At 43.1% G+C, this 19,349-nt stretch overlaps 2 protein-coding genes across 2 annotated transcripts; both read left to right on the top strand.

Moving 5' to 3' along the window:
• Positions 1–1,609: 1,609 nt before the first annotated feature.
• Positions 1,610–5,022, top strand: LOC308130090 (sodium/potassium-transporting ATPase subunit beta-1-interacting protein 3-like; the record flags this gene model as incomplete). The annotated part of the gene is made up of 6 exons (XM_080496281.1): positions 1,610–1,663; positions 2,618–2,755; positions 3,121–3,201; positions 4,013–4,210; positions 4,696–4,756; positions 4,967–5,022. The coding sequence occupies 6 exons, from the start codon at positions 1,610–1,612 to the stop codon at positions 5,020–5,022; spliced, it is 588 nt and encodes a 195-aa protein (XP_080352407.1).
• Positions 5,023–7,932: 2,910 nt separating this feature from the next.
• On the top strand, positions 7,933–15,684 carry LOC308130091 (YTH domain-containing family protein 1-like). Its single transcript, XM_080496282.1, is given in 7 exon segments — positions 7,933–8,329; positions 9,765–9,859; positions 9,970–10,711; positions 10,714–10,805; positions 10,852–11,613; positions 12,627–12,671; positions 13,922–15,684. Coding segments are annotated over 7 exon segments (1,857 nt in total). The 5' UTR covers positions 7,933–8,223; the 3' UTR covers positions 13,937–15,684.
• The last annotated feature ends 3,665 nt before the right edge of the window (positions 15,685–19,349 follow it).

Genomic DNA, 19,349 nt, shown 5'->3' with positions numbered 1-19,349 from the left:
TTCAAATATATCAGATTCTTCTCTTTTTTTTGACGGTACATTGTTTTTCAGACGGATTCTAAAGAAATATAAAACATATTTAGAGGTTAAAGAGTTCAGTTAAGATAGGATAGATTAAGTGGGAAATTACAAATGAATACAAACTGTTGTTATTAGGTCTTAAATTACAGTGACTTGAAAGATTAATTTTTCTGAAACGACTTAAGACACTATTTTTACTGAGCGGACATCTCATGATAACACTGTCAAAACAAAGGAACTGGTCAAACTTTTAGTAGAAGTCGCCATTAATTTGTAATAAACAAGCTTCACGTGAACCTCTAGAATAACCTTTCAGAGTGTTTTTTTTCCCCACTGAGACCACAGTATAAGTAATAAAGACGAACTATTTTTCTATTAAAAAAAAAAAAGACGTTGAAAGACTAAAGGTGCGGCAGTTTTGTCTTTCTCTTTGGTGGAGCTTTGGATTTAACCTTGCCACTCACATATACCTTTGAAGCCTTTGCGTCTACCACTACCACCACCTGCTGGTGCCTTCAGAGCATTGGGGAAGAACAACCACCTATCAGGGTGCAGAAGACGGTGTTGCTGTATGACGGTCGATCAGTGCCTCATTCAAACGGGGCAGAAGAATCAACACAGGCTTTTAGAAGGATTTCAAGGTAAATACAGCATAAAGTGGAATGTCAATGTGGAAATGTTACTTTAAATTGTTGAGGAAACTCACGGAGGCACAGGGAGAACTATAAACCTTTACATTAAAAAAGAAAAAAGAAGGCAGGATTTGAACCTGGAATTTATTCCTAACAATACTCACCGATCACGTTAACCCCCTCCAAAAAGTACTGTGCAGCCAGTTGTTTCAGATAATGGTTTCAAGTAGTTCAGTGATGATTGTCCATTTTAGGTTATTTGAATGAAATATTTGTTTTAAATGAAAGAGTAATGCATAGGGTTGTGGTGCACTTCAGCGGCTCCTCACAGCAGCTCATAATCCACAGGTTTGACGCGGCTAATAATAATAATGTGAAGTTTTACATCGGCTGTCCTTCCCGACTGAAACTGAACATTTGAGGGGAGGGATTTAACGGCCTTGCTCATGGACCCACAGCGGTCACCAGTTGACGGTGGGATTTGAACCAGTGAAGACTTTATTTAAAAAAAAAAACTGCCTTTAAACTAATAAATATACAATGATGAACAATAGTGTTACTTAACAGAACAACATTCAGAGTCAGCCTATATTTATCACACAAAATGTGCTATATAACAAGTTTCACAAGAAACTCAGCCTTATCAATTATAACCTGTATGTATTCTGATGACATGTTGATTTGGTCCTACAGGAGCCCCCTTGGCTCGGTGGCACTAAGCAGCCGTCATACACTGGCCGACCCTCCCCCTTCGCAGGAGCAGACACTGTTTTCCTCCGAGGCAAAGTGCAAACAGCTTTTCCTCTCACGTTTGGCAAAGGATGTAACGCTTCCCATGTCGGAAGATTCAACATATTCTTTTTCAAAACACAGAAATTCAACTGTTTCCTCCAACACCTTCACCTTCATCATCATCATCATCATCATCAGACTTGGTGATTTCAGAGAAGAGGAAGATGGGGTGCTGCTCTGCACGGTGCACGCTGATCCTGCTGTGTTGTCTGCAGCTGGTGAGATGTTTTCCTATCACACATGATGCATTGACACAAACACATTTCTGTTTATTTATTGCAACACTTAAACGCAGCTTTTTCACGTCTGCAGGTACTTTGCTGCGACAGAAAGTTAATTGTTGGTTTTAATATAGTCTCAACTTTATAACTGTGAATGTGAAAATTCCTTTAACTTTTCTTTTTTTTTTTAACAGGAGACGGTTTTAGGGGGAAAATAAACAAAAGAAAGATATACTTGTGAAGCAAGTTCCCTTTGCAAATCATCCATTCACATTTTCTAAATCAATTAAATTATTTGACACCTTCCTCTTCCTCCTCATTTTAGACAATGTTTAAGTTTAAAGCATACATCTTACTCATTTCTTAGTCATTACATCTTGAGTTGTTTTTTTTTTTCATACCTGTAATTGTAACGATATATATGTTTTTTTCTTTGGATAAAAATGCGAATGAGGATTTGGAATTAGTACTTTGTCACCTTGAGCTTGGGAAAGTCAGTCTTATTGGCCTTTTCTTTTTTTTTTTTTTCACGACCACTTCGACACCATACACACTGTAGAATTGAGAGATTCTTTGATAGTGGAATAACTTGTTGGCAGCAGCTATAATAAGACTGTATTTCAGATTCAGTATATTTAGAGTGCTGATGAAAAGCAGAAGCTCCCCAGCACTGTTAACATCACAAAGCAGAGCTGCCTCCTCCTCCTCCTCTGTTTCCCACCCTGCCCCCTCTTCATGACTGGGGGCAGCGACCTCAGAGGACATAACACCATAACCCAATGCCGTCCCCCCCCCCACCCCAGCATGCCTTGTCCCTCGTGGTTCAGTTGTCTTGACAACCTTCTTGAAAAAAAACAAAAAAAGAAAAAACCCTGACAAAGACCAAAGCGCAGCACATGAGACTGGTCTGATGAAGACTAAACTCTCTTCTGGCTCCTGTTGATTCTCCAGGTCACTGCGGTGGAGAGGCAGGTGTTTGACTTCCTGGGCTACCAGTGGGCTCCCATCATGCTCAACTTCTTCCACATCGTCGTGGTCATCCTGGGCCTGTTTGGAGCCACCCAGTACAGGCCACGCTACGTTATCATGGTGAAGAGCGACTTACTGCACTGGTTTTCACCGAACATTTGTATTACAATATAAATACAAGGGTTATTAGGAACCGTAGGGACAGGCCATTCCTTTTCTCCTAATCTCTCCACATACTTTGGATTTCACAAATCACACTAATTTACTATGCAAATATTAATAGAGTTCAAAAAAATTATAATCTTAAAACAGATTTGAAATGACAGAGTTAAATGACACATCGTTGTTCGCAACCGCTTTGTGTGAAATTATTTTCCAAAACCAGACATCAAGTGTCCAGCTAATAATAACGTGTATTTGTGAACACACTCGAATGATGCGACAACGTTGCAGTAACGTCTAATGGCACGCGTTTGTTCCCTCAGTACCTGCTCTGGATGTTGTTGTGGGTCGGCTGGAATGTCTTTGTGAGCTGTCTCTACCTGGATTTGGGAGGGCTTTCAAAGGTAAGACTAAAGTGTGAGGTAATTAGAGACCCACGCAGCCACAGCACCAAAACACAGAGTTCAAATACAAGCTACAGGCTCCTCTCGGGATCGGCCTCCAATTACAGACACATGATAAAACATACTAAATGTTTTTGTTCTCTTTTGTTGGGCTTTTTTTTCTGTTTTGGACATTTGTAATGATTTTCCACTGATTGTGTTATGACACAGATAGTTAACAGTTTTACTGTTATAATAGTTGTTTCTGGGTGTCTTGTGCAGAATTACCATTTGTCTTCTATACCTGCTGCAAGAACATTTGTATCTTCAACATACTGCTTGAGGAATACTCCACAATACATCCTAATAAATACAAGCATGATACATGGTACAGTTATGCATTATGGTTTAAATAGTTTCATTCAAACATGTCTGTGGGCTTTCCTTTCCTCCACACCAGAGTTGTGAGCACAGATATGATATGTCAATCTCAAATTAACTCAAATAACTTTGAAAAGAATAAATACACTTCCAGAAGTGGGTTTGTTGCTGTGACTTCAGCGAGGATGAGTAATTTATGTTAAACTTATGTGGGGTTTTTTTGCGTCTTTTATCATCCTGTTGTGTCATCTGCTGACAAATACAATGAAATCATATGTAAACAATCATAGAAATGACCCTGTTTGTCGTGGCTCCGCACAGTACATCAGTTACATCTTGTCCTCGCTGTTTGTCAGGTTTCTCTATTCTCCTTGAGCTGCTCTCTTCACTAAGTCTTAATTCGCCAGAAAATATCTTCAGGACCACGCAAGGTTGTTTTCCATGTCTGCAGGACAGTGACATCCTCTCACTGGAAATATCCCCACATCGCTCCTGGTGGAAAGACAACGGGCCGGGCTGTGAGAGCGAGAGCCTTCCCTCCACCGGGTGGCAGAACCAGCAGAACCCGGAGCTGACCACAGTGACGAGCTGCTGGCTGGAGTACCAGTACATAGAAATCCTGCACTGCATCGCCCAGCTGCTGCTTTCTGTGAGTCGGCGCTCCTGTTCAGCCCGTTAAACCAATAAATTCCCCCGGCAGACCTCCCTCTCCATAAGACGGTTAAAAGTTCAACTGAACTGCGTAGTTCTTCACTATCATACATTGTTTTAATATTGATAAATATCCATCTGCATGCATGGGAGGAGGCGGTTGCTTAGCAACAGGAACTGTAAATTGGAAGACGGGCTGACAACATTTAGGGATGGTTGCACATCATTACACTGATCGGAGTTTTCGTTCAGCTGCCGTATTGTGATTTACTCAGATGGTGGTTCTTATTGAGGCAAAAGAAGAGCTTCTGACGGTACATCAGTACCAAACAAAACACCTCCAAGTGTAGACTGAAACCCGCAGTTTTTTTTTTTTGAGTTGGAAAGAAACATGAAATGTTTTACAACTGGTCAAATCTTTTTATCTCCTTTGCAAAGTTTAAAAACTAACATGTTTGGGTATTTTTGTGTTCATCTCTGCAGCTCCTGGGATTTGTGTACGCCTGCTACGTCGCCACCTCTTTCTCTGAAGAGGAAGACAGTTGTAAGTGGCCTCCTCATCAATGGTAGACTAAACCTGTCACTCATTTCAGTTCTCTCACCTGGAATATATCATTCATTTCATACCAACTCTTTACATCTAAGCCCCGATCTGAGTCCACACACCTTGTATTCAAGCTTCCCAATTCCATCGACACACAATGTGACACTTCCTTGTGTATCATGTGATTTTTTTTTGTCCTATTCATTTTAGTTAATTTCATTGGTGAATTCCATCATCCATCCAAACCTTCACAGTTGCTCTTCTAGAGCCATGATTCAACGGTAAGTACACAGCATCACAACCAATGTGAGATTAGAATTAGAATTAGAAGCTTTTATTGTCATTGTACAATAAAATTGCACAACGAAATTACGGTGTAGCTAAAAACACACAGTAGACATACAATAAACACAGGCAGCCATTCTCACATTCAGCATTGCATTCATCTCAGCAGACACACCATATATACAGAATAACCTAAACATTCACACACACATTCAGCTCTCACACAGACCCGCTCACACACACCCAAGGACATAGTGCAGTAATGTAAAAAGTTAAAGAAACGACCGATAATAAGTTATGTAAAATACCAATTTAGCTGCCTGAGGTACCTTGGCTAATAAGTATGTGCGGTTGAGCACAAGGTACCTGTTATTGCACAGAGTAATATGGAGTATGATGTATTGCACACAGTATGAGGTAGATAGTCTGAGGTAGTAGTGTTTAACTGTTCATCCACCATTTCATACGTAATGTGTGTGGGGTTTTTTTTTTTTTTTTTTTGTTTAGACTATAAATAAAAGGAAAGTCTGAGATTGGCCGAGAAGGAACCGGGCAGAAGATCAAACAACTCCACAGACTCTGATGCATCATCTTGAGCTGTTTGTCTAAGAAACACACATCACAGATACGGAACTTCACTGAACACTGGGATGATTCAAGAAGGGAAACCTCAGGATATCACGGAGGACGAAGGAGAAAAGAAATTGCATTCTGTATTAGGCCAAGCCTGAATACATGTAAGAGTTAATTCAGGAATATATGGAATAAACTAGTCCTTTGGTTCTTCCTCTACATGTGTCTGATAATGAACCACTCAAGTTAATGGATTTTTCTCATATAGAGCTGATTTAGCCCCCAAAGTGTTTTTCACCCATATCAATGGAGGAGACTCATATGCAACACACTCAGGATAGGATCAGTTTGGGGTTCATTGTCTGGCTCAAGGACACTTCAACGCCAGGAGATGGGGGGGGATTGAACCTGCCATTTGAACGACAACCTACTGCCGACTGAGCCGCAGCCACAGCCTCAATTTTACGTCTGTTAATAAGTGGTTCCTGTTGATGTTTTCTCAAATGTGTAAATTATTCATGTATGTCAACTCACTACAGAAAAGTGACAGCTTGCTGTGTGTGTGTGTGATATATTTCAGTAGAATAAAATATATCTAGAAAGCATCTTGTAATGGAGTGTTGCTTACATTTGCTGTCATCAAATACTTACAAAGAAAAGTAAACCCTGGTTCAGAGTGCTCCAGGACAGATTTGAGGAATTTGCACAAAATCTTTCTTTCATTTTCAAGTCATTATAAATAGAGATGTTATAGCTATACCTTTCAACCTCCTTTATTTTTCAGTTTATGTATTTCTATTTTAATGGTATTAATAAGTATTAAAACGTATTAGTGGTTTTTATTGGTACTGCTACCTGGGATTTGCTGAAGATACAACACACAGGAGAATCCAGTCCAGATAATAGAGAACATTAACTGCAGGTTATGTTTCTTTTTCATTTTCTTTCGTCTTCTTCTAAATAAAAGTGATAGCTGTTCCTTTTTTTCCAAGCCATTGTGGTTTCTTCAAGCTGTTTCTATTTGGTTTTGCAAAATAAGGGACAAAATAGGATATATTTTAACATTGTAGTCTGGTCATACTAATTTGTACTACAACTGAGAGAGAAATATAAAGGCATGGTTACTAATAGATTATTTAGTTATGTTTCTCCTGTGAAAGGTTTCTATGTCCTCTCCAGATGTTGGCAGGTATCTATGGAATTAATTGATAACAGTATTTATGGATGGCGATAGGTAACTGTAGCTAACTATAGGTACCTGTGGTATCCATAAGTAATAGTAGGTACAGTATCTATGGTATCCATGGGTAATAGTAGGTACAGTATCTATGGTATCCATAAGTAATAGTAGGTACAGTATCTATGGTATCCATGGGCAATAGTAGGTACAGTATCTATGGTATCCATAAGTAATAGTAGGTACAGGATCTATGGTATCCATGGGTAATAGTAGGTACAGTATCTATGGTATCCATAAGCAATAGTAGGTACAGTATCTATGGTAGCCATGGGTAATAGTAGGTACAGTATCTATGGTATCCATAAGTAATAGTAGGTACAGTATCTATGGTATCCATGGGCAATAGTAGGTACAATATCTATGGTATCCATAAGTAATAGTAGGTACAGGATCTATGGTATCCATAAGTAATATTAGGTACAGTATCTATGGTATCCATAGTAGGTACAGGATCTATAGTATCCATAAGTAATAGTAGGTACAGGATCTACGGTATCCATGGGCAGTAGTAGGTACAGGATCTATGGTATCCATGGGTAATGGACGGTCTCTATGCTTTCCATGAACAACTGTAGGTATCTATGGTACCCACAGTTTACTGTACCGACGGATTTCTACGGCATCTATGGGCAGCCGCAGACGCGTCGTCGACGTCACTGACGTCAGTTCCGGCAGCAGCAGACACCCGGATGAAGCTGCCGTTGGGGGTGAGAGGGCCACTGAGGCTGGTCGGAATTTAATTTAGCGGCGAGGGGTTTCGGAGCGGATTTGAAGCCCCTCTGGATTAAGGTCGACAGGGCAGCACTGTGCTTCCAGCAGGGCTACGACCAGCGAACCGTCCGCGGCGAGCGGAGACTCCGGGGAACGGCTGCTGCTGCTTGCTTGCTGCTAACAGGCTCCAACTGTTAGCGAAGTACCGCCGAGGCGGAGCGCCGAGGCGGCTTCTCCGGCTATTAGCCTCTAAACCACACCGCGGAGTCCGCCGCTCAACGTCGTCTGCTGCTCGGGGCTCCGGTTTGAAACTCAACACCTGGTGGATGAATGATGTCTGCCGCCAGTATTGACCCTCAGGTGAGCAGCCAGGGGAGCACCCCCCCACCCCCCTCCTCCCAAGGGGGGAGATGTGCGGTATGTGTGTGTGTGTGCGCGTGCAGCCCAGCGCTCTTTGGAGGCGATGCCACCGCTGCCTGCTAAGTCAGCTAGGAGGTTAGCTCGAGAACTGCTCCCTGGTGGTACCACAACCGAGGCCTGGCTTCCAGTTGGCAATCTGCAACAAAAAAAAAAAAAAGAAAGAAAAAGCTGCGGTGAATGATATTGGTCTTGGGAGTAACATGTCTGAATACATCTCCGTGTGACGCTCCGGTTACAAATGTGTGATGTTGTAATAAAAAAAAAAAAAATATTCGTGACCCACTCAAGCTCTCCCTTTTTTTTTCTCTTCCTGCAGACATCTAAAGGACAAGATGCAAGCAAAGGTAAGATTTTAGAGGATCCCTTCATTGGTGGTCTGAGGCCATTATTTATCATCTTCCAAAGCGTTATTTTTCAGATCTTGGCCTGTTTGAGATTCCAATAAATCTAGCATTTTCGATATATCCACTCATTTGGCTCAGTTATGATGAAGCAGAGGGAACTCTAAACAATCTAAGGCAAATCTGTAAAAACACATGATGCGAAACTGTTACTAATAGCACAATATGTGCCACCCCCCTAATATATATTTTTTTAATGTTTACACATGTAATCTTCTAGCTGTGAAGGAAATCTGTGAAGTGTTGAAGAATGTCTTTGCGTAGCTGTTTTAATGATATAATCTGCATCGACAAAAGAACAAACAGCTTATGACATCTAGTTCATCTATTTCAAAAGCTAACTATCTCAAAGTAATCTGCGATACTTGGCTGCAGATTTGACAAGCACTGCGTTTTGCTATATTCTGTTTTCGCACACAGCGTTTCCCTACTGAACATTTACTATCAGGTCGTGTTGACAGTTATCAATGCTGCTGTTTTTGAAGATGTGTGCAATATCCATTTTTCCCCTTCACAAAATTAAGATGGCACAGTGATTCCAATTAAAAAAAAAAAAAAAAAAGTGTTTACTGTTATTTTGAATGACATACTCCTTTGCAGCTGTCTGCAGCAATTTGGAGGAGGTTGAACCGAAGGTGGCAAAACTTGAAGAGGCTTAAATTTTCAATGGAAGTGACTGAGATGGACAGAAATAAAAAATAAATGAACACATGAAGGGGGATGGCTCAGGTTGAGCAGCTTGGAGATTAATTTGACAGGCGAGGGTGAGATTGGTTGGAATATTTTGCTTTGGAGTGATTGTGGAGATATTGGACGGAGGATGTTGAAGGTGGAGCTGCCGAGCAGGAGGAGAACGGAAAGACCTCAGAACACTTGTTGGTTGTAGTTGAGGAGGACATGGAGATGGTTTGGAGTCAACTAGTATAAGTGTCTTGCGAGCGCCTGTGTTTTATGTTCTCTGCCACGCTCGCTGCCTATTGCCGGTTCTTCATGCTTTTCTGGAGGACCATAAAGTATTGTATACAAAATGGTTTTGCAGTAAACAATCTATCTGGAGAGATATTGCAATAGAATTATGAATATCATGATGCTTTGCTGAATTGACTTGTTCGTGCGTGTCTTTCTTTGTCTTTAAAAGAAGCATGCCATTTTCTTCTGCATAATACATTCATGGTCAAAGTAGACATGATTGTTTTTAATCTCTCCTTTTACATAAATTTTTTTTCACAGATTCATAAAACAATCGTCCGGCGTTAACAATATCTGTTGAATACGTCCATTCAGTTTTAAATCGGATAACACTGGCAATAGACTTCATTTCGATGGTTGTCAATGTGTTTGCGTGCGCAGCTTTGACAGCAGTCCGGTTTTGTTGCAGCCTTTCCAGTTTCAGTCCAGAATGGCTCCCTCCACCAGAAGGATACAGTCCATGACAATGACTTTGAGCCCTATCTCACTGGCCAGTCCAGCCAGGTAGGAAAAAAAAAAAACCTTTGGTAACTCCAAATCCACTCTTGTTTCAGTTGGTTTCCACGTGTCGTCGCCCCCGAATAATCATCTCCAACTTGTTTTTTTCTTTGTAGAATAACAGCTATCAATCCATGACAGACCCATACCTGTCCAGTTACTATGCCCCCTCGATTGGATTCCCATACCCTCTCAGTGAGGCCCCGTGGTCGACGGGAGGTGATCCACCCATTCCCTACCTGACGCCCTATGCTCCCCTCAGCAATGGAGACCACCACTTCATGCCTGACACGGTGTTTGGGCAGCCGGGGGGGCTCAGCAGCAGCATCTACCCTCACAGGTTTAACTTTTTCCCGGAGAACCCGGCGTTCTCGGCGTGGGGCACCAGTGGCTCTCAGGGCCAGCAGACTCAGAGTTCAGCCTACGGCGGAAGCTACAGCTACCCTCCGAGCTCCCTCGGAGGCACCTTAGTCCCCGATGGCCAGACAGGTTTCCATAGCGACACCCTCAGCAAAGCCCCGGGTATGAACAGCCTGGATCAGGGCATGCTGGGCCTCAAGATAGGCGGGGATGTAACGGGAAGCGGCTCCGGCGTGAAGGGCGCGGGCTCTGTGATCGGCGGTGGTGGCAGCGTGGCTCCGGCCGTTGCCACGGGCAACGGCGGCACGCCGATCGGGATGCCCCCTCCGAAGCCCACGTCGTGGGCCGCCATCGCCAGCAAACCTGCCAAGCCGCAACAACAAAAGACCAAGAACAAGCCCGGGCCTCCGATGGTCGGAGGAGTGCTGCCTCCTCCACCCATCAAGCACAGCATCGACATCGACACGTGGGACAACAAAGTGACCGCCAAGATGGCCCCTCCCCTGCCCCATCTCCACCACCACCACCACCACCAGCAGCACCAGCCCCAGCTCCACTCCCACGCCCCCAGCCTCCTGCCCCCCCTGCAGCAGTCCCTGCAGTCCGCTCAGTCCCTCGTGCAGCAGATGACCATGCAGGGTCCCCCGCCGCCGCAGTCCTACCAGAACCACAACTCCGCCCCGACGCCTCAGACCCGCTGGGTGGCCCCGCGCAACCGCAACTTCTGCTACGGCGGCGGGAGTCTGGACAGCAGCGGCTCCTCCAGCGGCGGTGGCGGCGGCGTCGGCAACGGCGGGCTGGGCTGCGGCGGCGTGCCCCTGGAGCCCGGGGCGGAGTCCCACCCCGTGCTGGAGAAGCTGCGGGCGGCCCACAGCTACAACCCCCGGGAGTTTGACTGGAACCTGAAGAACGGGCGCGTGTTCATCATCAAGAGCTACTCCGAGGACGACATCCACCGCTCCATCAAGTACTCCATCTGGTGCAGCACGGAGCACGGCAACAAGCGCTTGGACTCGGCCTTCAGGGCCATGAACGCCAAGGGTCCCGTCTACTTGTTGTTCAGCGTCAACGGCAGCGGCCATTTCTGCGGCGTGGCGGAGATGCGCTCGCCGGTGGACTACGGGACCAGCGCCGGCGTGTGGGCGCAGGACAAGTGGAAGGGCAAGTTTGACGTGAACTGGTTGTTTGTAAAAGACGTGCCTAATAGCCAGCTGCGCCACATCCGCCTGGAGAACAACGACAACAAGCCGGTCACCAACTCGCGCGACACCCAGGAGGTTCCCCTGGAGAAGGCCAAGCAGGTGCTCAAGATCATCGCCCAGTACAAACACACCACCTCCATCTTTGACGACTTTTCCCACTACGAGAAGAAGCAGGAGGAGGAGGAGGTGGTGAAGAAGGTACTTGTCCCGTCACTGAGGTTCTGTGCTTTTGAATTAAGCTCAGCTCTTATTTCTTCTTCTTCTTCCTCAATTAAGCTCAGATCTTATTTCTTCTTCTTCTTCTTCTTCTTCTTCTTCTTCTTCTTCTTCTTCTTCTTCTTCTTCTTCTTCTTCTTCTTCTTCTTCTTCTTCTTCTTCTTCTTCTTCTTCTTCTTCTTCTTCTTCTTCTTCTTCTTCTTCTTCTTCTTCTTCTTCTTCTTCTTCTTCTTCTTCTTCTTCTTCTTCTTCTTCTCTTCCTCCTCCTCCTCCTCCTCCTCCTCCTCCTCCTCCTCCTCCTCCTCCTCCTCCTCCTCCTCCTCCTCCTCCTCCTCCTCCTCCTTCTCCTTCTTCTTCTTCTTCTTCTTCTTCTTCTCCTTCTCCTTCTCCTTCCTCCTCCTCCTCCTCCTCCTCCTCCTCCTCCTCCTCCTCCTCCTCCTCCTCCTCCTCCTCCTCCTCCTCCTCCTCCTCCTTCTTCTTCTTCTTCTTCTTCTTCTTCTTCTTCTTCTTCTTCTTCTTCTTCTTCTTCTTCTTCTTCTTCTTCTTCTTCTTCTTCTTCTTCTTCTTCTTCTTCTTCTTCTTCTTCTTCTCCTTCTCCTTCTCCACAAAAGCTAAGACAATGTATTTCATACAAACACCAGTGCGCGCAGCAAATGTGAATTCGTCAGATTTTCCAAACAAATAAGGCAAATTCTGAGCTCATTAAGTTTTCACCTTCAAATTCCAAATATAAATTACATCAGGAGACGTTACCTCATGTACAATTAATTGTCTGGGGGAGGGGTCATACTTAAATCATTTGTATTATCACATCATGCAGCCAAGCGTCTTTGTCATGCATGCTTTCCTCTGTTTCTTGAAAAAACGTTTTCTCTTTCTATCGCATTGCTCTCGTGCCAATTTTAAACAATCGAGTTTTTGTGATAGTATGCGTTTTCTTACGTTGTTATTTCATGTCTGTTCATTAAGTTTGTGTGTGTGTCTTTTCTTAACAGAGCTATGAGCCTGCCTCGATACAGAGTCGTTCCCGAATTGATCAGGTAAGTTATTTTGTCTCTGGGCTTGGACAGCTGGATTACCATAAGGGCGTTGTTAAAAAAAAAAAACCTCAACAATATTGGCAAAGTTCTCGTCTGAATATGACCTTTAAATCGGAACGTGTCATCCAGGATATTAAATGTAGTTTCAACATTTCCCAAGTCATGACACATTAAGTCCCACCAGTATAAATCCACTCATACTGGTCTCTTTATTAGCTCCACCTCTGCAATCCAACATATTCTAGTGCACCAGTTCTGCCTGTTTCAACGGTAATCAGGTTAAATTTCACTTGAAATTGTCATACAATACTCACAAAACGCTCAAATTCAAAAGTTGAAATTGATGGAAATGGTAAAAAAGCTCATTCTGCAGTGATATTATATTGTGAACGTATTAAGTATAAGCAGGCCGTCGGGATTTCCTCATCTCAAACAATTTATTGAAACAAAAGCCAGCGGTGGAGGGTACGCCACAACGTACCTATAACCTGTCATATATCTTCTCCAGCATCAATTCAACAAAGTCGGCTTTTTCCCTGCCGAGGCCTCAAAACTCTTCTCGGAGAGTTCTCGGGTCATTCAGGTTCTGGGGTTCAGGGGTCGGGAGCCTCTACGCGGCCCCTCCGCCGATCCCAAAGATTCTCAGGCCTGGGGAAAGTGCAGGTCCCAATACGGTCGCTCTCATGGCCGCACTGGCCACTACCTACTGGCAAAGTTCTTATTGTTTTTCGAATGTTTTTTCTTATTATTTTTATTTTATGGGACTCCTGACGCGTCAATCGGCTCAAATTTGACCCCGAAACCCCAAATTTGACCCCTAAACCCCAAATTTGACCCCTAAACACACTCAAAATCTCACCAAATTTGGCACACCCGTCAAAACTGGTGGAAAAATTTAATAAAAAAAAAAAAAAAAATCCCCACTAAGTCCAAAAATGGCTCTCTAGCGCCACCTACACACTTTTAATCGCCCTCCACGGCCCGTAGGAATGTCGTAGAGAGATCAAACGAATGTCCATTTGTTCGTCTCGTCAAGCTCTACAACTAGGGCGCTCCTACTTTTGACCTAACTCCAACAGGAAGTCTGCTATTTGCCTTTCAAAGTAAGATTTTCGTCCCAAAAAAGCCCAAACGGAAAATCTACGTTTTTTTCTTTTTTTTTTTAAACAGTCAAATCTTGCTCTTTCGCCTCGTAAGAGTGAAGCCGAAAATGTAATCCTGTCTCTTTCTCCGCTCCTCTTCTCCCCCAGGACCGCCAGAAGTAGACTGTATGAAGACGACTTCAGCGGTTGTGTTTGGACGGACGTGCTCCAATCTAGATTTAAAAGGAAAACACACGGACTGAAGCTAAAAACAGAGCTGAAACTAATATTTTTTTCTATTTAATTTTGTCGACTTGGCCCCCCACATGTCAAACTTTGGAGCCCACCACCCCGGGGCTCTCGGTTTCCCCCCCCAAATCTTTTGAGACGCGTGCAGGGATGAAGCCAGTTCCATCAGACGAGTCGCTTCAATAATAATCTATTTTCTTGTTTTTTCTGTATTTTTTAGCCTTATAAAAATCTCTATCGCCACCCTGGAACTTCTTAAATCTCTTGACTTAATATAAATATCTGCACGTCTGTTTGGAACAAAAAAAAAAAAAAATCTCTTGACAACATGCTGCTGATATTCAGTGACTGTTCACTTTGTGGTTTGTGTGTTGGAGAAATGTTAAGTGCTTGTATTGGTTAATCTTAAATGAGTGAACTACACTTTATTGACAAATGTCTGCTATCTGTGTGTGGCCAGTTGTATTTTATATTATCAGAAGACAAAAAAATTACTTCTGTGGATGCCCCCCCCACCCCTTTTTTTTTTCTTCCCCCCCCCCCATGCGAGGGGAGGACTGAAGGTTTCTGTATGCATAGACATAATCGTGAAAGGTTGTGACATTAGGAAGCGTAAATGTTAGAAAAACATATTTTGATTAATGTATCACCTGGCTGATATAAAGTTATCATAATGTTGAGAAAATGTGTAGGGGGGGGGGGTTGTCTCTGCCAGAGTGGAGCCTTAACATTAATTTCGAGTTGTATATCTTAGTTTCGTTTTGTTTTTCCTATATTTTCAGTACTGTAACTGATGATTTTACAGCTGGAGTTTCAGGGAAAATCTGATTAGAGACTTAAAAAAAAACTCTAAAAGGTGCCCTCTTCTCTTATTTAAAGGACGGATAATTAAGGAGAAAAAAGAAGGAAGCTGAATCATTCAGGTTATATCAACACAAAATCTGCTTTGTGCCCTTGGTGTTCTGAAGACGTTTGCCTCTTGTTCCTTATTGCTCCAACAGGGGTCGCTGTTGATGAAGCTCTGGAGGTTGATGTAGCATGTACTGCTTTGAAAACTCAAGCCAGGCCTGTTGTTGGGGGGGGGGGGGGGGGTTGTTGTTTTTCTTTTTCTTTTCTTTGCTTTCTTCCTAATATCATTATAATCTCAACATTTTCATCGTTTTCATTGCTATAACCTGTCCACTTCATCCTCAGACAATGTAAGCTTTAACGTACTGGCATTTCTAACTGAGATCGCCTCAAAATGTTTAACTGTAGCATTATACTTAACTGATTTATCGTCAAGTGTATGAAAACCCAGAGACTAGCCTATATGGTATATGTTTGTGACTTTTTGTTTGGTTTTTTTTTGTTGTTTTTTTTTTGCTTTGTTTTGTTTTTTAATCGCTTGCTGTATTGTGTGTATGCGTGCACGTGTGCAAGAGTGAAAGAAACTAGAGGGAGTATGACTGTGGAGCAATCAGAGTTATATAAAACGGTATTGGAATATAGAAAATTTATGCAAAAAAAAAAGTTTTACGTCACCCTTGAATTAAATATCCATTGTATCAGAGGTCACTATCACATTCTTAGATTTGATCATGTTCATTATTAAAGATATACTTATCTGTTCTTTGTGTTTTTTCTTATTATGAGCTGTGTCTTTTCTTTTTTTTTTTTCTTTGCTTTGTCAAGTCAGTGATTTCTTTGCCTCAAATTCCTGTTTGGACAATAAAGACATCAAACATTGTCAGAATGTTCAAATTAATGTAACAGTTGTGAGATTTCACCCCAAATGTAATTTATTTTTTGCTTTCAAGCAAAACCAGCTCATTTTGTTTAGCAAAATTGGCATTTGAAGAGATTTTCTACATCTGGTTTGTCCACACATAGATCAATATGTACTGTGAGGATTAAAAAAAAAAAAAAGTTGAAGGACTTAACTGATATTTTGGTCCATAGCTAGCTGGTTTTATCACTTCAATAATACATTATGATGTCATTATTTTTGAAGCAGTGGCTTTAAGGTTTCATTTGACTATACTGCTTTACATATCTTGTGTATAAAGATCCAAGAGGCTCCAGCAGAACAAAATGACAGGTTTGGAGTCTAAGGACAATATGGACAGTCCGTCAACTGAGGGGTGGTGAACAGGGCCGATGACATAAGTCTGTTTTCTAATTGATTTAACACTGAGGCTGCTGTTCGGGCCCCGTCCTTCACGACCCCCAGGTCTGTCTTCGGCAAGAGTCTCCAGAGGGCCCCCCTGCTGTGGAAGACGTCCTGCACCATTCGTGCACCAAAAACACAACGTCCCTGTGGACATGAGGACTACAGACCAGTGGCACTGATGTCTCACATGAAAACTCCGGCCAGACTGGACCTGGAGTAGCTCGTGCTCCTCGTCAAGCCTCATCTGGACCCCCACCCCCCAGTTCACCTACCAGCCACGACTGGACAGAGGTCGCCATCATCAACGTCCACCTGGACAGACCGGCCATCAGGCCAACTCTGCTGGGAGAGACACTGATGTCAATGCAGGTGGACTAGTTGACGACCCGACACCACCTCTGAACCGCGGCCCGCCCACATCCAAGCACTTCTCTGATCACTCTGCAGTCGTTGGACGTATCAACGGGGGGTGGTGGGACTTGAGTACAGGACCATGGTGGATACATCTGTCCCTCGGTGTGAGTAGAACCATCTGCAGCTCGAAGAGACAAAGACCAAAGGAGCTGGTGGTGTGTGTGTGTAGGTATTGCTTGGATTAGGGGTGTCAGTCTTGTAGTCTGGAGGTCCAAACCACCCCACGTGACTTTGTAAATGTCTTAAGAAATATTCAGTCTGAGCCCAGCAGAGAAATCAAAAGGTGCAGGACGCCAGAGGCCTCTTTTCATGTGTAAGTATCATCAGCATCAAAGTGCTTCACCATATTAAGATGTCTCCGATCAAGCTCCCGCTCCGTCCAGTGTGGTGTGGTTGGCATAGATTATCAAATAAAGTAATGAATAAAGACGGTCCACAGATGACATACCTCTCTTACTGTTTCAGCTCTCCTTCACCCTTTAGAGCGAGCGACCGTATTCCATAACTTAATTCTTAGTTTCTTCAAATCCAACTATGAGTTCATAACAATCATAAATATGAAAAAAGATTTGCCATACACATTGAACTAAGTTGCCGGTTCATGACTTTGAAGCCAAAGCAGATCTTTTCCCTTTAACTAAATCAAATGGACATACTAATGTGTGTGTGTGTGTGTGTGTGTGTGTGTGTGTGTGTGTGTGTGTGTGTGTGTGTGTGTGTGTGTGTGTGTGTGTGTGTGTGTGCGTGCGTGCGTGCGTGCGTGCGTGCGTGCGTGTGTGTGTGTGTGGGTGTGTGTGTGTGTCACCATTTCTTTGGCAAAGTATGTTTTACCCCGACTGCAAGAGATCACCCATTTAACTTAGAAATGAAACCACGAAAAACCACCACACTATTTATTGACAGTGACAATAGACACATTGGGGGAGTGTTTACGAGACTTTGTAAAAAAAAAAATAAAAAAAACACATCACCTTGTATGACAATACTGAATAGTGCATGAAATTAAAGACAGTTTGCAGATATAAGGCATTGAATATATTGAATTTTAGTCTCTTTCCAACAGATTTCGATCAAGATAAATGGTGCATGATGCTTTTTTTTTTAATAGTCTTTAACAACCACTACTTTAGTATCTGTCCTATTAAAATATAAGAATATCAGTTCAAACAGTAGACCGCCTGCATGCAGCAGAATATATCAGCTGATTACACATAATGCGGTCGATGAAACCACAGAAGCGCTGCAGCTCTGCGAGCTTTCGCTGGAGTGGAGGACAAAACGGGCTCTGCAGATGCGTTAAATCTCTCCGTCCTCCGGATGGATGCGGGCTGCAGAGGTGATCCCCTCTCTTGGCATTCACCGCGTGCCTTAATTGTATGGCTAATAAATCAAGGTCCGCCGTGAACACGAGGAGCGGCCATCCTTTCTCCCACGTCGAGTCATCTTGGCTTTTTGATCATACAAACAAAAACACATAAACAGAAAACAACATTTTTTTTTTTTTTTTTTTTTTTTGGGGGGGGATAAGAAAAAAGACGCACGGATGAACAGGCTGGCCCGCGCGCCATCACACCGCAACGCTGTTAAAGACTGCGATTAAAAATCATGAATTATGAGCAATAACACAAATGGCAACAATAAGGTAGGTCCGCTAATGCGCCTTTTTTTTCCTCCCTCATTCTTCTTGTTTTAATTATGACGCATTATTGCCATAATTAAATGTCAAGTGTCTCGCGCGCGTCGTCATGCAGCAGCTGCCTTTTATCCAAAATATATTTATTTATTTAAGCATGCAGCTGCCTTAAGCATGCAGTCTTTTTTCTTTCTTTCCTTTTTTTTTTTTTTTTTAAACTGGAAACGTCCTCGTCTTGTGTGATTTATTTTTTTTTCTGAGGTGGATCTGTGGAGGTGAAGCAGCAGGCCGAACAATACCGTCCACAGTGCGGCCGCCGCGGTGCTGATGAAGGGCCGCAAGATGATGATGGTGATGATGTTGTCCGGTCCGGACCGACGGACGCTCAGGTCCGCTCACAGCTGCACCGTGAAACGCCTAGGGGGAAGGAAAAAAAGAAAAGAAAAAAAGACATTTCCTCCGTTTTCACGATAGCTAATATACATTTCTCCACATCAGCTTCAACGTCCTTGTCCCGGTTTTGCGTCTCCGTCGCGTCCGGCTCCTCTCAGCTGAAAGCGTCATGACGTCACTGCGCTCCTCGCTGTCAGACGCTCAGCGCTGCGCCCCCATTAACGCGTCTGCAGAGCGGCTGTGGTCACAGCATCACCCCCCGACCGACACAATCACAGCACCGACCACTAATCACCAAGCATTAACCATCAACAATAATACTGCATAGATTTTTTTTTTTTAAAACGTTTTTCAAAGAGCTTTCACAGAAAGACGTCTGAACAAATTAAATGGACAAGGTTCATCAAGATGGATGGAAAGTAAAATATCTATCTATCTGAAAGACACCATCAACTCATCTTGTCTGGTTGTGCTTGTTTTCTTTTTGTTTGTTTGTTGTTTTTGTTCTCTTATCCAAAAAACGACCACAGACCATCACATTTGTAAAATTTCACCTGTGAAATTCCAATCGATAAAATTGGGGGGGGGGGGGGGGATGTCATCTCAAATCAAGTATGTAAAAGTTATTTTTAATTCATCACAGTCATATAAAAGATGAGTGATTGAAGGACGGTTTTAACAAAAGGTATATGTTGAAAAGTCTAAGGCTTGTCATGTTTACGCTTTATTACGCTTGTTTACCAGCTGGAATTCAC

Source organism: Blennius ocellaris (assembly GCF_963422515.1).
Source record: "Blennius ocellaris genome assembly, chromosome: 5".
NCBI classification, from domain to species: domain Eukaryota; kingdom Metazoa; phylum Chordata; class Actinopteri; order Blenniiformes; family Blenniidae; genus Blennius; species Blennius ocellaris.
This window is presented reverse-complemented; position numbering and strand designations above follow the sequence as displayed.